This window comes from Gekko japonicus, unplaced genomic scaffold, assembly GCF_001447785.1.
Source record: "Gekko japonicus isolate JY-2015 unplaced genomic scaffold, Gekko_japonicus_V1.1 scaffold738, whole genome shotgun sequence".
In the NCBI taxonomy this organism is placed as follows: Eukaryota; Metazoa; Chordata; class Lepidosauria; order Squamata; family Gekkonidae; genus Gekko; species Gekko japonicus.
In genome coordinates, this window is record NW_015173145.1 from 539,988 (window position 1) to 559,981 (window position 19,994).

General features: G+C 41.3%; 1 protein-coding gene across 1 annotated transcript in view; it reads left to right on the top strand.

Annotated features, from left to right (window-relative positions):
* The window catches only part of LOC107119731 (ankyrin repeat and KH domain-containing protein 1-like), a 118,775-nt gene that overhangs the window by 66,163 nt on the left and 32,618 nt on the right, over positions 1-19,994 (top strand). Inside the window, exons 16-25 of the mRNA XM_015422313.1 lie at positions 5,282-6,025; positions 12,581-12,720; positions 12,835-12,946; positions 13,535-13,680; positions 14,709-14,851; positions 15,294-15,507; positions 16,616-16,791; positions 17,048-17,210; positions 18,461-18,556; positions 19,923-19,991. Of these exons, the coding sequence (XP_015277799.1) occupies positions 5,282-6,025; positions 12,581-12,720; positions 12,835-12,946; positions 13,535-13,680; positions 14,709-14,851; positions 15,294-15,507; positions 16,616-16,791; positions 17,048-17,210; positions 18,461-18,556; positions 19,923-19,991 (2,003 nt within the window). The remainder of the gene's footprint in view (positions 1-5,281; positions 6,026-12,580; positions 12,721-12,834; positions 12,947-13,534; positions 13,681-14,708; positions 14,852-15,293; positions 15,508-16,615; positions 16,792-17,047; positions 17,211-18,460; positions 18,557-19,922; positions 19,992-19,994) is intronic.

A 19,994-nucleotide genomic window follows, 5' to 3' on the forward strand; every position in this document is an offset into this window, starting at 1 on the left:
GCAACCCTGATTCGTTGTTTCACCTACAGCTGCAGGTTGTGAAGTGGCATGCTCTGTGTAAGCTTCAGTTGTGGTAAAACACTGGCCCCTTTTATATTTTGATTCAGACCTGAATACATCATACCTTTGAATGAGCTGCCTGAGCCAGAGCTCAAGCTGGTTCTAGTTCATGAAATCTGAAATGGCGTCAGTCCTTGATGTCCCACTGAATTTTTTTTAGCTCCAATAAGAATATTCTTATTTAGTTTGTATATCACATCAGGCCTCCAAGAGTATACTTTCTTACCTATCCAAAACCATGGCACTCTCCCCCACCCCGGGAATTGCCAGACCCTAAATTTGGAAATTCTTTCAGAAGTTTTACAAAGTTTTTTGGGGTTGACTTTTGGAATCACAGACTAAACATCTATTGTGCAAAGTTTTAACACACACCTTGTCTAATTTTATTAGAATACTCAGTATAACCTGATTCAGGCCATAGGGATAAGGTAGGCTAGATGTTTAAATTTATGACAGTTAATTTGTGTGATGCATCCAATTCTGTTCGGCAATAAAATATTCATCTGAGATTTTGTTGTTGATTTTGTTGTTGTTGTTGTTGTTGATGATGAAGAAGAATAGGTATTCCAGTGTGCTCTTGGTTTCTAAAGTAGGCATAATTGTCACACCTTTAACATGTATATCACTTTTTTCCCGAGCTTACATACCTGAAAGTTATGTTGATGATTAAAGTACAGGAGTACTGATACTTCAGGATTCATAGTAAGGGATTAAAGTTACAGGGACAGTATAAGGTTTTATGGAAGATGCTAGATAAATGGTAATGCTGATATGACTTTCTTCTGGAAGGCCAGCAAACCTTGTTTTAATGTGTGAGGTCACTCCAAGGAAAAATAATGGTCTTGGGGAGTGGCCTTCAACCTTTTCCAGCTCAGGATCCACTGGTCAGCAAGCACATGTCATCAGTCGTGTTTATATTAGTTGCTGCTCACCCTGGGGCTCTTGTGGTGACTTAGAACACTTAAAATAACATCATAATAAGTAAGTTAAAAGCCAACAAGATCAAATGATCAAAATATATGACTCAGCGCTACTATCAAACCAGCCCAGTAGCTGGTTAATCTCCAAAGGCCAACCTGAACAATTTGGTCTTACAAGCCCTGCAGAAACTAAGCAAGTCCCACAGACCATGGGAATCATCAGAGAGTACATTCCACAGGGTACGGGTCATCAGTGAAAAAGCCCCTCCCCTGGTAACTGCTAAGTGAACCGTACCGGGGGCCAGGCACCCACAGGAGACCCTGAGAGGATGACATAAAGCGAATTGCAGTAGTACACTCTGGAGGTGACCCTTCATGGACCAATGTGGCAAGGTCTGACCCAGGCAAATAGGCAGCCATCTGGCAAACCTGGTGTAGGTGAAAAAATGCTTACCGCCCTACGATAGACACTTGTCTAGTCAACGATCACGCCAAGCCCAACCACACCCAAGGTTTTTTACAGAGTCCACAGCTGTCAGCTGGACACCATCAAGTCTTGGGAGCTTCAGCTAGCGTCTCAGTCTTTCCCAGCCCTATGACCTCCGTCTTGAATGGATTCAACTTTAGGCAGCTGACTCGTTAACCACGCGACTATTTCATCTAGGCACTGGGATAGTGCCGAGAGCCCTGCTGCTAGCTGCTTACCCAGCAGGAGGAAGAGCTGCGTGTCATCAGTATATTGATGGCACCCAACTCCAAACCTCCTGACAACCTTGGCAAAAGGGTGCACATATGTGTTAAATAACAGAGAGAGGATCAAATCCTGTGGGATTCCACAATTCAGGTCACATCAGGAAGATCTCGCCTTCCTGATAGCAACCCTCTGAGAGCATCCATGGAGGAACAAGGAGAACCATCTGAGGGCAGTGCCCGTCACCCCAGAGAGGCAAGGCAGTTGATCAGGACCAAATGGTCAAATGTATTGAAGGCAGCTAATAGATCCAGAAGGATCAACAGGGCCGGCACACCTTTTATCTAGATGTAAATGAAGATCATCAACCAGTGCAACCAGAGCCATCTTGGTCCCATAGCCAGACCTGAAGCTTGATTGAAAAAGGTCAAGGGCCGACGTCTCGTCCAGGAAGACCTGAAGCTTTTCAGCTCCTGCTCACCAAATTACCTTTTTTAGAAAAGGTAGATTAGACACAGGATGCTAATTAGCCAGCTCCTTTTTATCTAAGGAGGGTTTCTATAATTAAGGTCTAACTTAGCCTCCTTAAGGAAGCTAGGAAAACAGCCCTGCAAAATAAATTAATGTTTTGTCCCATAAGTTCTGTTACCACTTCGCAGCATGGTTTTCACAAGGAGCAGGAACCCAAGGAGCACGTAGTCAGCTTGGTAGCTGCCAGGATCCTGTCAACAACTGCAAGGGTGAAACTGGCTAAAGGAATCCAAAAAGGTGCCAGCTGGTACAAACAGAGCCCTCATCCCACTGCTGCTATCAAGTCTGACAGCCAACTCCAGGCAGAGCTTAGAGACTTTATCTGCAAAAAGGGTCACAAATGAATTGCAGTCAAAAACCGAATCAATATCACATTTGAGACTCTTGGAGGAGGTAGTCAGCAGTCAAACCAGTCTAAATAATTGAATTTGGTTGCAAACTAACAGACACAATGGAAGTGTCAATCACTTTTCGCTGCTTTCACTGCCATCTCATAGGCTTTCACTGCCGGCTCTTGTAGTGTGTTGTCCCGGGTTCATCACCAATTTCTCTCTAGCTATCTAAGCAACCTCTTAAGGTCCGTTAGGCTCTCATTATACCAAAGAGCCACAAAACCCAAGGTGGCCAGGGGCAATCCAATCAATTGCTTGCTGAAGACCTTTATTCCAAATCTCAGTCAGTTTATCAAGGAAACTGCCAGCAGGTTCAGATAAATACTGCAAAGCATCTTGGAAACCACCAGAATCCATAACTCTCCATGGGTGAGCATAAATACGTTCTTCAACCCTGCAGGGGTGAAGGATCACTCTAAAATCAATCCTTACAAAGAAATGATCAAACCATGGCGCCAGTTCACAGCCACACTATACAGCACATGTGCTGTGTGCAAAAGATCAAATCTAGCATGTGGTCTGATTTGTGCGCGGGGATCGATACAACCTGGGAAGAGTCCCAATGTTGCCATTGCTGCCATGAAGTCTGAGGCTGTACCAGATAAGGAAGTCTCCGTATGGATGTCAAAATCCCCCCAGACCAGCAGTCTAGGGAAATTCAGCATCCACTCGGCCACGCTAACAGCCTCAGCAGGGAGTGCATTGGCGAGCTGGGTGAATGATACACCAGCAGGACTCCCATCCTCTCTGACACCTGTGTCAGGAAGAGGGGTGCCAGAGTTATGATGACCTCACCAGTGTCAGGCCCAGGATGGTGGACAGCAGACTAAGAGGTGGGAACAGGCAGTACAAACCAAAGTGCCACAGGTGTACTCTAGTGAGACACAAGCCAAGAGTCAGAGCCATAGAGGATGCCTCTCCACTGCTGAGTTGCCTTGTCTTGCTGACCTGCTGATCTTAGTGCATACAAAGAAAATGAGGAGCTGTGGCACCCTTGCTCTCTCTGTATGTGCAGAGTGACTCTGGAGGGACTTTTGACCCCGTGGCGTCTCATGGGTTTGAAGGCCACTCTTTTTAAGGGTAGGTTTTGCTTCTGTCATTGTATTTACTGTACGTTTCTGCTGCTTCAGTATGTTTTTCCCCCTAAAGGCTTGGTAATGAAAATTAGTATTTTATATTGGTGAGCTCTAGAAACATACATACTGATCAGAAAACGATGTACAGCAAGTAAGATAATCTAAAGTATCATATGCTTACCTATATGCATATACTTTCCCTCTTACCATAATTTTAAGAAAAGCCTTTGCTCCCTGCTATAACACCAATAATGTAACACATTTGTACTTGAGAAAATCATGACATCAAAGCTTGTTGATTTGTGTGAGGGTGCAGATTTAAAATTTTTGTCTTTATATGAGATTCTGGGAAAACCTGGTCATTCAGACATTACATAATATGTGGTGTTTTCCTTACACAGGTCATTGGACTTGTAAAGGGAAAAAAATTCATGCAGCATCATTATGCATTGTCTTTTTTCTGGGTTTGTAGAAGGCCTCTGTAATTTGAGAGACATACACACCAAGGAATTCTGTAGTGGTGTAGGTGATAGAGTCCTCAGTATCTTTCAGCCCGTTATCACCTTGAGAATTCTGACACAGAGTGGTGGATGTGACGATAAAATGGCTACTATGGGAGGTGGAGCCAACCACACAATGATCTAAACTCTTAATTTCATCTGTTAAAGTGGAGTTAGATCACACTAAATCTTAAAGCAGGTAGTTATAATGCTCACTCTCATAAACCAAATTTGTCTCAGATTTCTAAGAATGCCTTGCACGTTATAGTACGGTTTTGACTCTTGAAGACAGATGAAATCCCTCTTGAAATTGTATTTGGCTGTGAAATAAACAGAAAATACTGTGGCTTAGCAGTGTCTTTATTTCAATTTTGTACTTTTTAAAAATTTTAAACATTACTACGTTTGTTCCTGAATAGCAGCACTACATTTGGACTTCTGCGCAGTTCTGAACACAGGATAATTTTGATTTATTGAGGTGGCGATATAGGGCCTTTTATCTTAAATGGGTTTTTAGGAAGATTTTAAATTTCTGAGTTCCTTAAAGGAACTGTGCTTTACTATGGCAAATGCACACTTCATTTTAAGAAATGTTTTGGTATATTTGCATTGGTACGGTCATGATACTGGGGAGTGTACCTTTCAATAGTATTGTATTTTATTTCTAGATAACCGCTCACGGCAGTAGAAGAGTATGTATGCACACATGCTGAATGTTCTGCAAATTTGGCTTTCAGTGTTCAACAGTATTTTTTACAGGGTTTCATTTGCTCTTGCCTATAAGAACTATTTGTAGCCAATGTAACTATATCAATACTGCTTGCTGTTCAAAATCTGATTTTATTTCCTTGGGAACCACCATCTAAGGACTTGTGTCTTCAATCTTGAATACTGAAATAGTTGTATTACCACTGAAGATAGGATCTACGTTTAAAATTCCGCTTCTGCCTTGTGCTGTCTATTTTGATGCCAAGTGTAGGCTGTATCATGTTATCTTAATGTGGTTTGACACTGTGCAACATTAGTTATAAAGTTTGGGGTGGGATAAGAGCGGGGAGGTATGGGGTTAACTTCAGCATGGCGTTTTTTCAAACATTTTTCATGTGCTTAGGTACATCCAAGCAGAAGTCAACTTCCCTTCAGGTAGCAGATCAGGACCTACTGTCACCTTTTCACCCATACCAGCCTTTGGAATGTATAGTAGAAGAGACTGAAGGCAAGCTGAATGAACTTGGACAGAGAATTAGTGCTATTGAAAAAGCACAGCTTAAATCATTGGAGTTAATTCAAGGTGAACCTTTGAATAAAGATAAAATTGAAGAGCTCAAAAAGAACAGAGAAGAACAAGTGCAAAAGAAGAAGAAAATACTGAAGGAACTGCAAAAGGTGGAGAGGCAGTTGCAGATGAAAACACAACAGCAATTTACCAAAGAATATTTGGAGACCAAAGGTCAGACTGAGACGCCCCTTTCTCAGCAGCAGCAATGCCCACACACAGGTGTCCTCCCAGAAGTGGAAGGAAATGAGAGTCTTCCTATGGATAACTTTTCTGGGTTATCTCAGGTTGACAGTGTCCTGTGTAAAGATGAGCAGCAGCAGTCTCCACCACCTCCTGAGCAAACTGAGTTTGCCCCTCTTCAGCCTTTGTCAACACAGTGTAATTTTCCAAGTAACGTAGGTTGTAATGGGACAGAGTCTTTTCAACTTCGCAAAGTATTAGGTAATCAGCAAAATGTAGGACAGCAGCAGCCAATTGCTGGACATGGGCAGGGGCTGTTAGTTCAAGAACCAGACGGATTAATGGTTGCCACTCCAGCACAGACGCTTACCGACACTCTTGATGACCTGATAGCAGGTGGGTTGAGAAATATACATTTTCTTGCATTACTGTGTGTGCTCAGTTTCCTTTGCTGTCATCCCCTATGACAAGGCTGTCCTGCAGTTTTCCCTGGTGGGAATACTCTATGGATATTTCTTAGTATGCTTAATGTTGGCTTTCAGTTATAATTTCCTAAGTGTTCTGGGGTTGCTTTATCAAAGGCCAAAGTATTAAAATCTTTTTGTTTTATTGAACTCCTGTATCAACCCTATCAAAGGTATCACCAGACTCCTGTTTTGTATTAACCGTCTGACTTAATTTTGTGTTGTGATCATTTCTAAGGAAATCTAATCATGAGAAACCATGGTGTTAGTATGTGACTGTATAGCTGGTTAACAGTAGCCAGTGGCCTCCGAGCAAGGGTTTGGCTTCACTCAGTTTATGATTAGGTAGCACTGTTGAGGAGGTTCTATTTGTATGGCTTAATGCTTCCATATAAAGGATGTTTACATAGCTGTCTTGACCAACAGGCTTATTGGAATGCAACTTTTGGACTTAATTTTCGTTTATTTTGTGTAGTTTTCATATACAGCATATCCCTAAAATATCTTAGACCTGTTAGTAGTGGGGGTGAGCAGTTTTGGCAGCTGCTTCCCCCTGGTTAATGGAGTGGGCCAGTGGTTTGGGAAGTAGAAAGTAGGTTTGGCTTGGTAACAAGCACTAGGTTACCCTAGCAACCCACCAGCCCTGCTGTCCCATGTTTTAATATCTCAGATTAGAGTGGTTGATCAGAGACATTCCCTTTCATTACTGGGTTATATATGCCTACATATACAAATACAAAGCTTTATCAGCTGTATTCATTACAAAAGAATTGGTACAGATGGAAACAAAATAAATCAGGGATGGTCTGAGAGGTTCCTCCTGCAGGACCTTCTGCGGTGTCTGCTACTCAGCGTTTTTCCTCTGCAATCTTTGGCAGAGTATCTGTGTTTCTTCCCCATATGGTTTTGCATTTTAGGGTGAAACATACTGTTGTGGTATTCCTTCTTACAGGAAGAGCCCTAGGTAACTGAAAAGGATGCTGTTATACTGAAATTAGTATCAATACAGTTCAGTTGTGGAAAAAAACTGTAGCATGTTCTGTTGTTGAACCTAATATTTGATGGTGCCATGGAGATGAAAGAATAGTAGCTCCTGTCAGTGGCTTGGTCAATACTGTTTTCACTGCTTTTGGTTTAAGGTGTTGGATTTTCCGGTAGTGCAGGAGAGCCTTGGATGTGCAGCTGTCCTTCCTCAACATATGTATAAAGTCTAAAATGGATATCTAAGCAGTCTGTTCCATTGTAAGCTTATGGAATTCTGGGGCTGCTTTAACACTAGCAATCCTGACCTGGTTGTTTATCTAGGGCATTGCCCGGGTGCACAGAGCACGTGCTGTCAGGAGGAATTTGCGCTGTTGGCCTGTAGTCAGTCTAAAGACTTGTACCTGCTTACCCTCAGTGCTGCTAAAATTAAATATAGAAGCAGCTGCTAAAGAAATACTTAGGCTTCAGTTGTATAAAAATGACAAATCACAGGAAGTGGCCTGAGATGGAAAAGAAGCAGCAGATTTCAGTGGTGTAAGGGTGTTTAGAAATATGTGAGCTTTGTTTCAACATAAGAGGTCTCAATTAAAACTCTTTACCAAAGATGTATAATGTTCATGGTTAAATTATGCTTTTGAGGGAGTTAAATATGCAGCTTTCTAACACTTGCAGCACATTTTGCACATCTCTACTTCACACTTGCATCTGGGAAAGTGAGCTGGGAAGGTTATAAATGGCATGGAAGGAAGGATTGCCATGCATACAGAATTTGCCTTTGACACCACCACCACCCCCTTTTGATAACAAATGTTCCACAGTCTTTTTGTACTGGCCCAGTTGACAAATTTACACAGTCCTAACTTCTGCACTGCTAGGATTTTTTTACTCCAGTAAGAAGTCTGTAGTCTGCTGTGCCAGTGGCCAGGTAAGATAGGTGTGTTGCTCAAAGGGTTGTGAAAAATCACATTTCATGATGGTAGAATATTTGTTTATAAACTGTTTTTGCAAAACAAAATAAGCTCCCATGCTTTTACTTGCTAACACTCTGATACAGCATATGGTTACTCATCAGTAGAAAATAGCTAGGGCAAGAAGTTGACAGGCCAACAGCTTGAAAAATGAGGGTCTGAGAGATTTCTCCATTGCTTGACTGGAGTGAAGGAATGACTAGAACAGGACACCCCCAGCACCATGTGAGAATTTGGTAGATCAGGGATGGAGCAAGGTAGCATAAAGTAGAAATGTTTGGGGAATAGGGTTGGTTGGGGAGGAAGAGCATGTAAAGTAGTCCCTGGTGTTGAGTTACAAGGAGACTCTGAAACTCTTGTGTGCAAAATTTTGCAGGTTTCTATTCTTCATACATAAGTGTTTTTCTTAGAGAGAGCCAGGAGGGGGGGATATATCTGGATTGTAACTGTGTTCCGGGCATGACAGGAAGCAGCTTTCTTATATTAGATATAGGCCCCGGTCACACGGAGCATTAGGCATGCTAGAGAGACGGAAGATAGGCAGATTTTCCGGGCGCGATCTCACCGCCACATCTGGGAAGCGTAGAGCTCCCGTGGCGCACCCGAGGCTTCCCGCCGAAGATGCGGGGTAAAAAACTAGTACCTCGGAGGTACTAGTTTCCGGAAATCGTGGGGCAAGGGCGGGCGTCTGATCGCATTTCCGGTGGTTGTTCCGGCGCCCGCCCATGTCCCCTCGCAAAAAGGTTCCCCCCCCCCAAGTCTCCACGGATGCGTACAAGCACCCAACGGAGCATGCGCTTAAAAAACCGTTTGTCGTGCCGCTCTGCTTTTTTGCCACGTCGTGTGATCGGCACCTCCCCCCTAACCACAGGAGCTCAATGGGACCTCAACCCGCCGCCTGATTGCGCAGTCGTGGGTTAGTTTGCTCCGGGGCAAACAGCCACGCCTCCCCCCCACCCCCGCATTTTCCTGCCCGTGTGGCCGAGGCCGTAGTTCAGCTAAAGGCAGTGAGTTCCAAGCCCTGTAAGTTAGAATTTTAAGCAAAATATCCTATTCCTCAACACCCATTTTGCAAAATGTTGGTTCAGTGGATTTTTACTAGACTTCACATCAGGTGTTTTCCGGTCTTTGTTAATATTCTGGAGCAAGATTCTGGGTTTCTCAGCAGTGAGTGGTATAGCCCTCTTTACAGATTTTTCTGTGAAATCCGCACATTGACCAGTGTTGTTAGTCTGGCATTTCAAAAATGGGGAGAATGACCCGTCAGTCATGTCTTCTCTCAGTATATTTAGGCCTCCCTGTAGTGGCAGCCTCATATTTCCAATCTCTTCTTCCAGGGGAATAGGTTTGCTCCCGTGCCACTTATTTTTGTGGCAGATCGTGACCATAAATTGCAGTTGTCCTTTGTTCATTAACACCCCCAAATTCTGATGCTTTAAAAATAGCGAAATCGCATCATGTATAAATAGGAAGTTTGGATGTCATATTTATGTTCTTTGTAAATGCAAATAATTGTACCAAAAGATAACAATAAGTGTAGTTAAAAAGGAGGGTGGAAACACAGGTTTCTGTTTGACTTGCTTAATTGCCATATTTATTGCTATACTTCTTCATAAGCTTCAAAAGGTTGTGTTTCTTGGAACCATTCGTTGTTTCTGGATAGATTAAGTGCCTGTTGACAAGAAATTGTCTTACTTCATTTACTGGCTTTAAAGCATGTTTCTTTTCCTTACATTTTGAGATAGCACTTAACTTTTGTCCATAATCTCAGTGGAGAGGTGTGTCTGTTCCTTTTAGTAGAAGCTACTAAATATGTTATGTACTATATTCAGTAGCGACAATCTTATTTTGTAGCACCAGAAACTACTGATGAGACAACACTAGCAGCATACATGAGCAGGAATCATAATCTTTGGAAATGGATTTTCTTTTTGCATTGTTTAATGCATCTGACAGTTGAATTTTATCAGTATCTTTCTGAGGTCAGAAATTATTAATCCAGTAGTTTGTAGAATGTGATGCAGCCAATGCCATACTGTTAAATAGCTCAGAAGTCCTGTGTAGTGTGCCCTCTCTTGCAAACTTCTTAGAAGATGAGCTTTCTAGGACACCCTGCCCCTACCACTTACTCCTCTTTCCAGACCAAAACAATGTGCATACGTTTAATTTCATATTTCTCATTTCTTCCCTTTTGTCTTCCCTTTAGTCAATTTATATGGTAGATGCCTTAGTAGCAGTAGCCCGGGGGGGTTGGTAAATGCTATGTGTTGTGATGGAGCTGTATGCATATAAATACTAATATTGCAGCTCTCTTCCTGACACATGAACAGAAGTCTGTATTGAATTGTTTCAGGTGATCCTTTGATTTGGGCATGGATCAGTCATGGATATCTTACATGTTTCTACTTTTAAAAGTAGAAGCACCCACTTCATTTGTTCTATCAGTGAACAAGATTTCTTCTGTGTCAGAACACTTTATCTGAGGGATGGGTAGGATTTTACTTACCTTAATTTTGTCAAGGTTACTGACTGGCTTGATACACTAGTGGGGAAGGGACATGCAAAGTTCCATTTATTTGCAAGCTTGTGGCTTTAAATACTTTTACTACATCTTCATCACCCTACATGTGATATGCACTATGGCTCCTCTTTCCCCCTCAGTGTGAAAAAATTGTCAGTTTGGAAGTTAAAACAGCCATTTCAGGGGTTTTTTCCAGAAATCTCAGAAATCAGTCCTGAGAGCATCTTAATTAGACCTCTTAGGTAGCTGAAACAATACTTTCTATTTTTGTGACAGGGTATGGCAGTCAAACGCTTTCAAGTATCTGTACAGGTTCAGCTGTACTGGCAGATTTTTTTTCTAATTAAATACTTAGAAATGCAAGCAAGCAGAGGAAAAACTTGCAGAAGTACTGTTTTGTGTTCTGCAGGTGTTTTCCACACTGGGTTGTCCTACAGCAAAAAAGACTGTGTGTAGAAAGTTTTCACCGTTCTTTTTTGCTGCAGGTATACTGATAAAACAGTGCAGTGTAAGCTGCTCCTTTTGGAGCCCCATCTAACTTTCCTGTAGTTGGTGTAAGGAGTTCATAGGAAACTCAAGACAACTATCCAGGGCTTTCAGTGCTCAGAGAAAAATTGACTTTGTTAAATGTTCTTGTGTAAAACCTAGTTTACTTTCTTTGATATCCCTCTGTTGCTTATTCAGCCCTGAATAAGACCTATTCTCTGTACAGTTTTTTTGTGTATCAATTTTTGAATTGGTATGGAAATTAAATGGAAACATATTGGTTCTATTTTCCTTTGTTTTTAGGTCAGGTTCTCATATATGGAACATATTCAAAATAGTGTGTAATGACTGTCCAATAATGGGCATTTTTATATTAAACGTAAAAAAAAGTTTCATTAAAATATTAGTGATCACATAAGTGGTCAACATCATTTACGTATCATTCAGTTGCTAGGTATTGTTTCAAGTGCCCAGGGGTTTATCCAGCAACAAAACAGTCGAGGCAGAATTAGATTTGACTCCCCAAAATCTAAGGTGTCTTTATGTAAAGTTTAAAGTCAAGAAAATACTTAATGATGAAGTGTTATTGTTGTTTCATAAAAACTTGGATATAGCACAGATACCAGGTAGCAAAGACTAGTAAAAAATTGCAGCAAGTGAAGTGACCTGTCTGTTAGTTGATCTTCATTGATCACAGCTTGTCTGTCTTCTGCATATCCTTCCTCAGTTGCTTCAGAACAGAAGAATTCTGTTCAGTATTTGGGATTCATGCCCTGTGCATGATGTCACTTTGTCCCAGCCCTGGCTTATTTCTGCATTTACACATAAAGCTTCCTCTACCAAGTCTAGCTAGTCCAGCAGTTTCTGCTGTGACTGGTGGGGAGATCGCCAGCATTTCAAGCAGAGAAGGCTCTTTCCCAACATCTGCAATCTCAGATCTTTCAACTGGAGATTTCGGGAATTGAATCTGGGACCTTTTATACGCAAAGCTCTGTCACTGAGCTATGACCCCTTTTAAATTATCTAATATTAATGGCTTTATTAGAAAGCTGATTTGTGATTGCTCAGGTGCATTTTCCTAAATCTGGACATATCATATTTCTCAATTTCAGGAAAGCATCTCTGAACTAGATTTAGGGCAGCCAATTGAAAGCTTACTCTTGAAGCAATATCCGCTGAAATCAGTATCTGAGAGTCACTTGAGATTTTGTGCTTGGCTACTATATATTTAAAATTCCGAGAGTGGTGGGCCTCCATTCTCAGTTGGTGCTTCTGCTTTGTAGGGGACGTGTTCCATACTTTCCATGTACACTCTTCACATTTGTTGAGGTGTGCATGTATTTTATATTTGGGCATTGGTACTAGAATGCCAAAACTGTACAGTGAGAATTGGCCCAATGAGTTTCTGGAACGAGGGCACTATTTTCTTTTTTCTTGGCAGTTAATGATTGAATAATTAATAGGACATAGTCTGTTCTCTGGGAAAAGAGCTCTCCATGCAGCAGATAACATTTAATTTTTTTTCCAGCTGTTAATAGCAGAGTGCCCACTGGCTCCAGCTCCTCAAATGCTACAGAATCGCCTACACCTGAGCCCTGCTCACAAGCGCTCAATGTATCTTCTCAGTCGGTGCTCCCCACGTACCCTTCCGTTGACATTGATGCCCATGTGAGTGGTTATAAATTGGTTTTGGTTTTAATAAAAATTTCTGTGACACAACAGAGAGCCATAATAGGTATTAAGCGTTCTGTCCTAAAACTAAAATATGTCTTTTCCATTAAGACCGAGAGTAACCACGATACCGCGCTGACTCTCGCATGTGCCGGCGGTCACGAAGAGCTCGTCTCAGTGTTGATAGCACGAGGTGCCAGTATAGAACACAGAGACAAGAAGGGTAAGCTTTCTAAGTGTTGCTGTTTGTTGGTGCTTTTATTAGGAATAACAGTTGATACAGTTTGTTAAACTTCTTGTAACTTCTTAGCTGATAAACTCCTTTAGTTTTTCCTGACTTTGCAATTGTGTTGACAAGTTTGAGAGAGCTTGATTCTTTTTGCTATATCAGGTGTGAAACATTAATTGAGGATAGATTTTTGCGCCCCTTTGGGCACAGGTTTGTTTCGTCAAAGCATTTAAGCCCTAACTTTGCAGTATGCACTCAAGGTGGCATCCAGCAACACTTAATACAAAATAAGATCCCTAAATATCAGTTATACAGACTTATAATGAGCAAATAGTAAAACCAATGTTAAAATCAGTAAAAACCAAATTGCAGTGGTAACAAAATAGAACCCGTGTTTAAAGCCACATGACAACAATAGCAGCATTAATTTAAACAAACCTTCAGCCTTATTTTACCTGTGCTCTGCCATCCCCATTCTTTATTATCTGGCTCTCAAAGCATCAGTCTCTTTCCTTTAGTAGCTGTTTTATTTTTCCACTTTTGCACCCTTAAAATAGCTTCTAATGTGAACTTTTCTGTTAGGTTTTACACCGCTGATTTTAGCCGCAACAGCTGGACATGTTGGTGTAGTGGAAATCCTTCTGGACAAAGGTGGGGACATAGAAGCACAGTCTGAACGTACTAAGGACACTCCACTCTCACTAGCATGTTCTGGTGGACGCCAAGAGGTAAATGCTTTTTATCTTTGGTGGACTTGGCATGGAGTTCTGTTAAATATTGTGATCTTACATTGGGTGAAACATGAACTTACTATTTCCTTTCAGCATTCCAGTGCATGCTGTTATGTTATGTATACAGTATGGTAGAAATACCAGGTTTTTATGTGTGTTGATTAGGAATAGTAGATGTGTTTCTTCAGCTTTCTTTATAGTAGTTACAGTAGTTCTTACTGGATATTTAGTGTTCTCTAGGTATTTAACTTGATTCTATAGAGATTTGGTGCATAGTCTTCTAGAATAATTTTTAAATATGTAATTTCTGTCTTTAAAGTTTTTCATAAAAGGCTCACAGAAAATCTTTGACAGTTGAGGGGAAAGAAACTGAAAAGTAAATAGAATAAAAATAATTTTGCCCTCTCCAGACATGCCAGAAATTACATAGCATCTGTGCATTGTGGGACTTCACATTTCTTGTCCTTCAGAATCACATGTAACAGTTCCTTGTGTTAAACCCACACATGGTAGATGCAATGCATGTAAATCCTCTTCCAAGGTTGCATCCAGTGCATAGATGCAAGACACAGGTGTCCAGTCTTGCTCTGCCATCTCTTGTAGATTCTGCAAAACATCAGATGTATGTAAACAGAACTGCCTGCTTTTATTGTATCTGTTTAATATACAAAATGGGTTTCTGCCAGTCTCACAAGAAAGATCTGAGACTCTCAAAATGAGACATGCAAAAAAATGTAACTTTTGTTGATGGATAATAAGACTTGCATGCTGACTAGGTAGATAATAATTGGTGCGAAATGTGGTGCTGCTGCCCTCTTTGTGTACTGTGATGATGGCTAGCAGCAGGTTCCTTGTATAAACATGAAGCAAAATGCATGATGTTACAGGGAACATTGGGCACTCTGGCCTGAACTGTTGCTCCTCTTAGCAATCGGTTCTACACACAACAGTTTTGCCGATCCCCCCCTCCCCCCCCAGTGCTGGTGGCTGTTGTCTGATCCTGCTCATGCTGTTCTATGTTTCAGGTGGTCGACTTGCTGCTGGCACGTGGAGCAAACAAAGAGCACAGGAATGTGTCTGACTATACACCTCTAAGTCTCGCTGCTTCAGGGGGATATGTGAACATTATAAAGATCCTTCTTAATGCTGGAGCAGAAATTAATTCACGGTAACGGGCTATTCTGGTTTGGCTTGAGAGGAGTGATTTGCATTCCGTCTTAATTATTATCCATAAATATTCCTAACAAATAGTGTTGTATCTTTTTAAACAAAAAGGTATGTCGAGGGGACTTTTGTTCAGCTGTTCTGTTTCATTGATACTGTTCACAGACAGGAAATTTGCCTTCAGTGGAGCAGCTGTTGGTGACAAATGAATAACATGTTCTCAGTCTTGATTTTACACTTTAAAATGTCATGATTTGGTAGTGGGACCTTCTAGTTTATAAACTGTAAAATTTGCTTATTTTGGATGGTTTTTGTATATCATGTTTATCCCCTCTTTTTTAGGTGTCTCTTTTTTAATATGCATCTTCCAGAGAAAATACTTGTTGGTTTTTTACTTTTATCCGTGTTTGTTCAAGTCTGACAACTGTATTGTTTCTTCACTCCAGGACTGGCAGTAAACTGGGCATTTCTCCTCTGATGTTGGCAGCTATGAATGGCCACGTTCCTGCAGTGAAGCTGTTGCTTGATATGGGCTCAGATATTAATGCCCAAATTGAAACCAATAGGAACACAGCTCTCACCTTGGCCTGTTTCCAGGGCAGGGCAGAGGTGGTCAGTCTACTTCTGGACCGAAAAGCCAATGTAGAACATAGGGCAAAGGTAAGCAAGCAGACAGAAAATTTATTTTCTTCCCCCAGAAAGATGTGGTATAAAAGTTCTCAAGTTTTTAAGGAGTGGGTGGTGCAGATCTGGGAACTTCAGCCTCCTTTACTGATCTGAAAGCAAACCGGCTTAGTCAATGCTGCTATTGGATCATCAGCAGTAGGTTTAAAGCATTTCTGAAGCATTGTCGCTGTACTTTGGATAATGTATCATTATGCAAGACACCACACTGTGACATACTGATTTCAGAAATGTGGATCCCACTGCTTGATTTGACTAGAGCATTGATGGGTTGAAAGCTACAAGTGGGTGGCTAGTGGCTTCATCTTTTGTGTAGATTTTTTTCTTTAAAAAACCAAACCAGCATTAGGGTTGATTACTAGATACAAGAGAAGTCATGGGTGTTTTGAACATTGGTGTGGAAGAGGAAATTCTACCTGTTGTAGTTCTTCAGCCCTACATAACAAGCTCTACCTGCCAAGCTTAAGGAAGTATCTGTGCCCTAAATTCCTCATGAGAGAGGTGGTTACACATAGTAAAATTGCTAATATCCAGCATCCAAAGTTGGTTGAGATATGCTCAAAGTATCAAGATTCTAAGGGAATATTTTGGGTTTTAATAATAAAATGTTGCAGTTTGATACAATGGAAGTGAAAGTCAGCACGTACTTTACTCAGACTAAATTACATATGAATGTACAAATTCACATTCAGATGTTGTCATTTTATTCCAAACTTGCTCTTTGTAGAGCTGCTTAAATCTGCAGGTTGTTTGTTTTACAAAGTACAGTGAAGTATCAGGAGAAGTTTTCATTAGACAGCAGTGTTGAACAGTAAGGAGAAACTGACAGAATATTTTGTGCAGGGACAGGCAGTCTCGGAGGGCACAGAAATACCATTCTTCAGGTGGAAAACCAAGTTTGGATCCTTTGGCAAGGGCTGTCTTGGTAGTTTTAAGCCCAAAGCTTATTTTCTCTGGCAGAGATAAATTGCAAAGGGGCTAGACAATAAGCGCTGTCCCCTAGCCAGTAAAATAGTAATAATTTCAAGATTATGTTCAGAATTGCTTGCCGTGGGTGTGATTCAAACACAATTCTCTTAAACAGACTGGGCTTACCCCTCTGATGGAAGCAGCTTCTGGAGGATATGCAGAAGTTGGAAGAGTTCTTCTTGATAAAGGAGCAGATGTCAATGCTCCTCCTGTGCCTTCCTCAAGGGATACTGCTTTAACAATTGCAGCAGACAAAGGCCACTACAAGTTCTGTGAGCTCCTGATTAATCGGTATGAGTTTCATGTTGTCTTTGTTGTTGTTTGCCATCTATGTACATAACACTTTTACAGAATAACATGTGCAAAGTAAAGGCTGGTCCCTGCTCTAAGAAGCTTAGTAGTCCTTGGCAGATCCAGTTTAACTCTTGCAATGGTGAGAGGTGTTCTGAAGCTAGCTATTGATACTCGGTGTTCAGCTGGTGTCTGCAAGCAAGTTGAGTTTCCATTTCTGCCTCAATTACTTGTCATCTGCAATTGTACTCTTTAGGGGGGCACATATTGATGTTCGGAACAAGAAAGGAAACACACCGCTCTGGTTGGCAGCAAACGGTGGCCATCTTGACGTAGTGCAGCTGCTTGTGCAGGCAGGAGCCGACGTGGATGCTGCAGATAATCGTAAAATCACGCCACTAATGTCAGCGTTTCGTAAGGTAAGTGGGTAGAACGTTTTCACAAAATGAAAGTTCAGCAAAAGTCAGCTCCACAACTTTCCTCGGCTACCTTGTCCTTTGGAAGGAGCTCCTCCTCTTTTTACCTTCTCTTGTTTGTCTTGAGGCTGGACAGTTGAGGTGAACTGCAAAGGTTTGAGATGGCTAGCCTAATGCTTTACATTTGAAGAAGCAGCTGCAGTTGCCTGAGAGTTATTTTCCTTACAGGCTTATGCAGAATTTGCTACTGCAAGTTCTGGTTACGGTGATTCCATAACTAGGAAAGCTATTGCCCTGTTAATATTCTGTGTCTCATCCCTGACAAAGAACCTAGATTCTGGGAGCAAGACGATGCAAATTAAGTGCTCTGAGGTCTGTGTGCTGAAGTAACCAGCTAGGAAAATTTCCTTGAGTGCAAGAACCTTCTAGGAAGTAGCAGTCACGGGGTCAAAGAAAGCTTGAAGCTTGCAAGACCACATAAAGAATCCATAAAAGGAGTATGTTGCAGTGGTAGAGATAAAACAAAAACACCGCTCTGAGGCATTTTTTCCCTTGTCCCATCAAGGATGTCTGGGAAAGGCAAGACTTGTCTTCTGAGGCTGTTGGGTCACAGGCTGGAATCCCACCTCTTCCTGTAGGATTTATAGGACATCGTATCCTGTAGCCTCTTTCAGACTTTCCCCTTCTGCTGTCAGAAACAGATCATAAGAACAAACCGCTATGTTATATCATTTCTGATTTGTCAATCGTGAAGAAACAAAGACCTGTGCTCCGCAGCTCATCACTGCTACTGGAAATCTTACGGCCAGCTCTCTGTTCAAGTTTCTATTGACGTTTCTCGTGCATTTTCCGGTATTTCCTAGCAACCATGAAGACTAGACATTTTTTTAATAAAGCAACTGAAGAGAAGTTTAGGTTCCCAGGAAGCTCAAGTTCTGTACTTTTGATGCACTTCTGCAGAAATGTGATGGATATACAGCCCTGAATGTACATATCCAGGTGCTGGAGAAATACAGGCAATACCACCATTTATCATACCTTGCTTTCTAACGGTTTTGAGCATCTGGCAGGCCTAAACAGGCCTTTGTCTCATGCAGCATAGCAAGGCTAATACTACATCACAGCTGAGATAATAGACTATTTAATACAGATCTCCTTGGTTTTAAGGTGGCATATGTAACTGATGCAAATTTTAGCTTATTTTCTGTACAGATTAAATTTGAGCATTGCCTTTTTTCCCTTTTCTACATCAGGGCCATGTGAGAGTAGTCCAGTTTTTGGTGAAAGAAGTAAACCAGTTTCCTTCAGACATTGAATGCATGAGGTACATAGCAACAATAACTGACAAGGTAAGTTCCAGGAAGACTCTTGTCTGTTCTCAGATGATGTAATTAATGACACACAACACATGGAAGTAATTCTGGGGCAGAGCAGGCTTCTCCTGATGGATAGCACCTCCCTAGAATCACTGAGAATTGGAGTTCTCGAGTAAGTCAGAATTACCTTTCTGACAATCATAAGTATGGGAGAGGGTGAGGGAAGTTAATAAAATGTTATGGGGATTACTTTTTCTGTAAATCAGTTGCAGCAGCTTGGTTAAATGTCCCCGTATATCCAAGAGCACACACTTGACAAAGTCCTTAAGGAAAAAACTTGAACTGAAAGCTCACATAACAGTGTAGGAACGATGGCCCTTGTTTAGCACAAACAATATCCTTGCAAGATATAGTAGGTGCCTGGAGGTTCATTCAGCTATGTTCCACCCACCAGTAACAATGAATGTGTTACCTGAGAGTAGTATTACATTGATAGTAATTTTTTTAAAAAACGTATTTGAACGCTCTGATTAAAGTTTTTTAAAAAAATAAAAATAAAAGTGGTAAGTGTACAATAAATCACTGCCTTAATCCACAATGAGAAACCCTGAGACCCGTGTCCTGTGGGTGTCCGTGAGTAGTTGGAAACTGGTGTCCTTGTGTATGTCTGCCAGTGATTATGTGGTTATTGTAGTTGGGAGGGACAGCTCTCTGATGTTCAACAAAAGGTGAGCTGTTCAGCTGCAAGACCTGATTTAAATGTGCAAAAAGAAGCAGCGTGTGGTCAGACAGCCACATCAGACTACAGCTGACAAACTATGCATTTGAATGCTTCCCCCCCGTGTAAAAATAACTCCATTTAGTGGAAGTCTAAGATGCAGCCCTTCTCCTTGACATGCTGACTTTCATCATCAAAGACTGTGGGAAAGTTTTAAACATGAATTTCCTCCATAACCATTTTCAAATCTATACCATGCTGTCTGTTTAAGTCTGGAAAAAGTATTGCTGCTAATCCCCGACTTGTGTTAATGAAGGCCAACGTGAAAGTAGATTTCTTGATTTTGGAATGCCATGACTTCAAAAGGAGTAGGTGGACATCTGACCACTGGAAAGATACTTTAGTTGCATCAGACAGCTCTGCCAGTACATAGCCTCCTATTTCAACAAGAATTGTTTACGTTTGTTAGGAATTTGAATCGGCCAATAAAGGTCTGGGGAGACACTAACATTTGCTTTAAAATATATATCTCCCAGAATATTTTTAGATTATCCTGGTCACACATAATTCAGCACCTGCAAAAACATTCTCCAAATGCTGCATCTGTGCATGTACCTGAAATATTCTAAGTGTGTGTGAAAGGGGTGGTTTCCACAAAATAATAATTTCTTTCTTATACAGGATTTGTTAAAAAAGTGCCACCAGTGTGTGGAAACCATTGTGAAGGCCAAGGACCAGCAAGCTGCCGAAGCC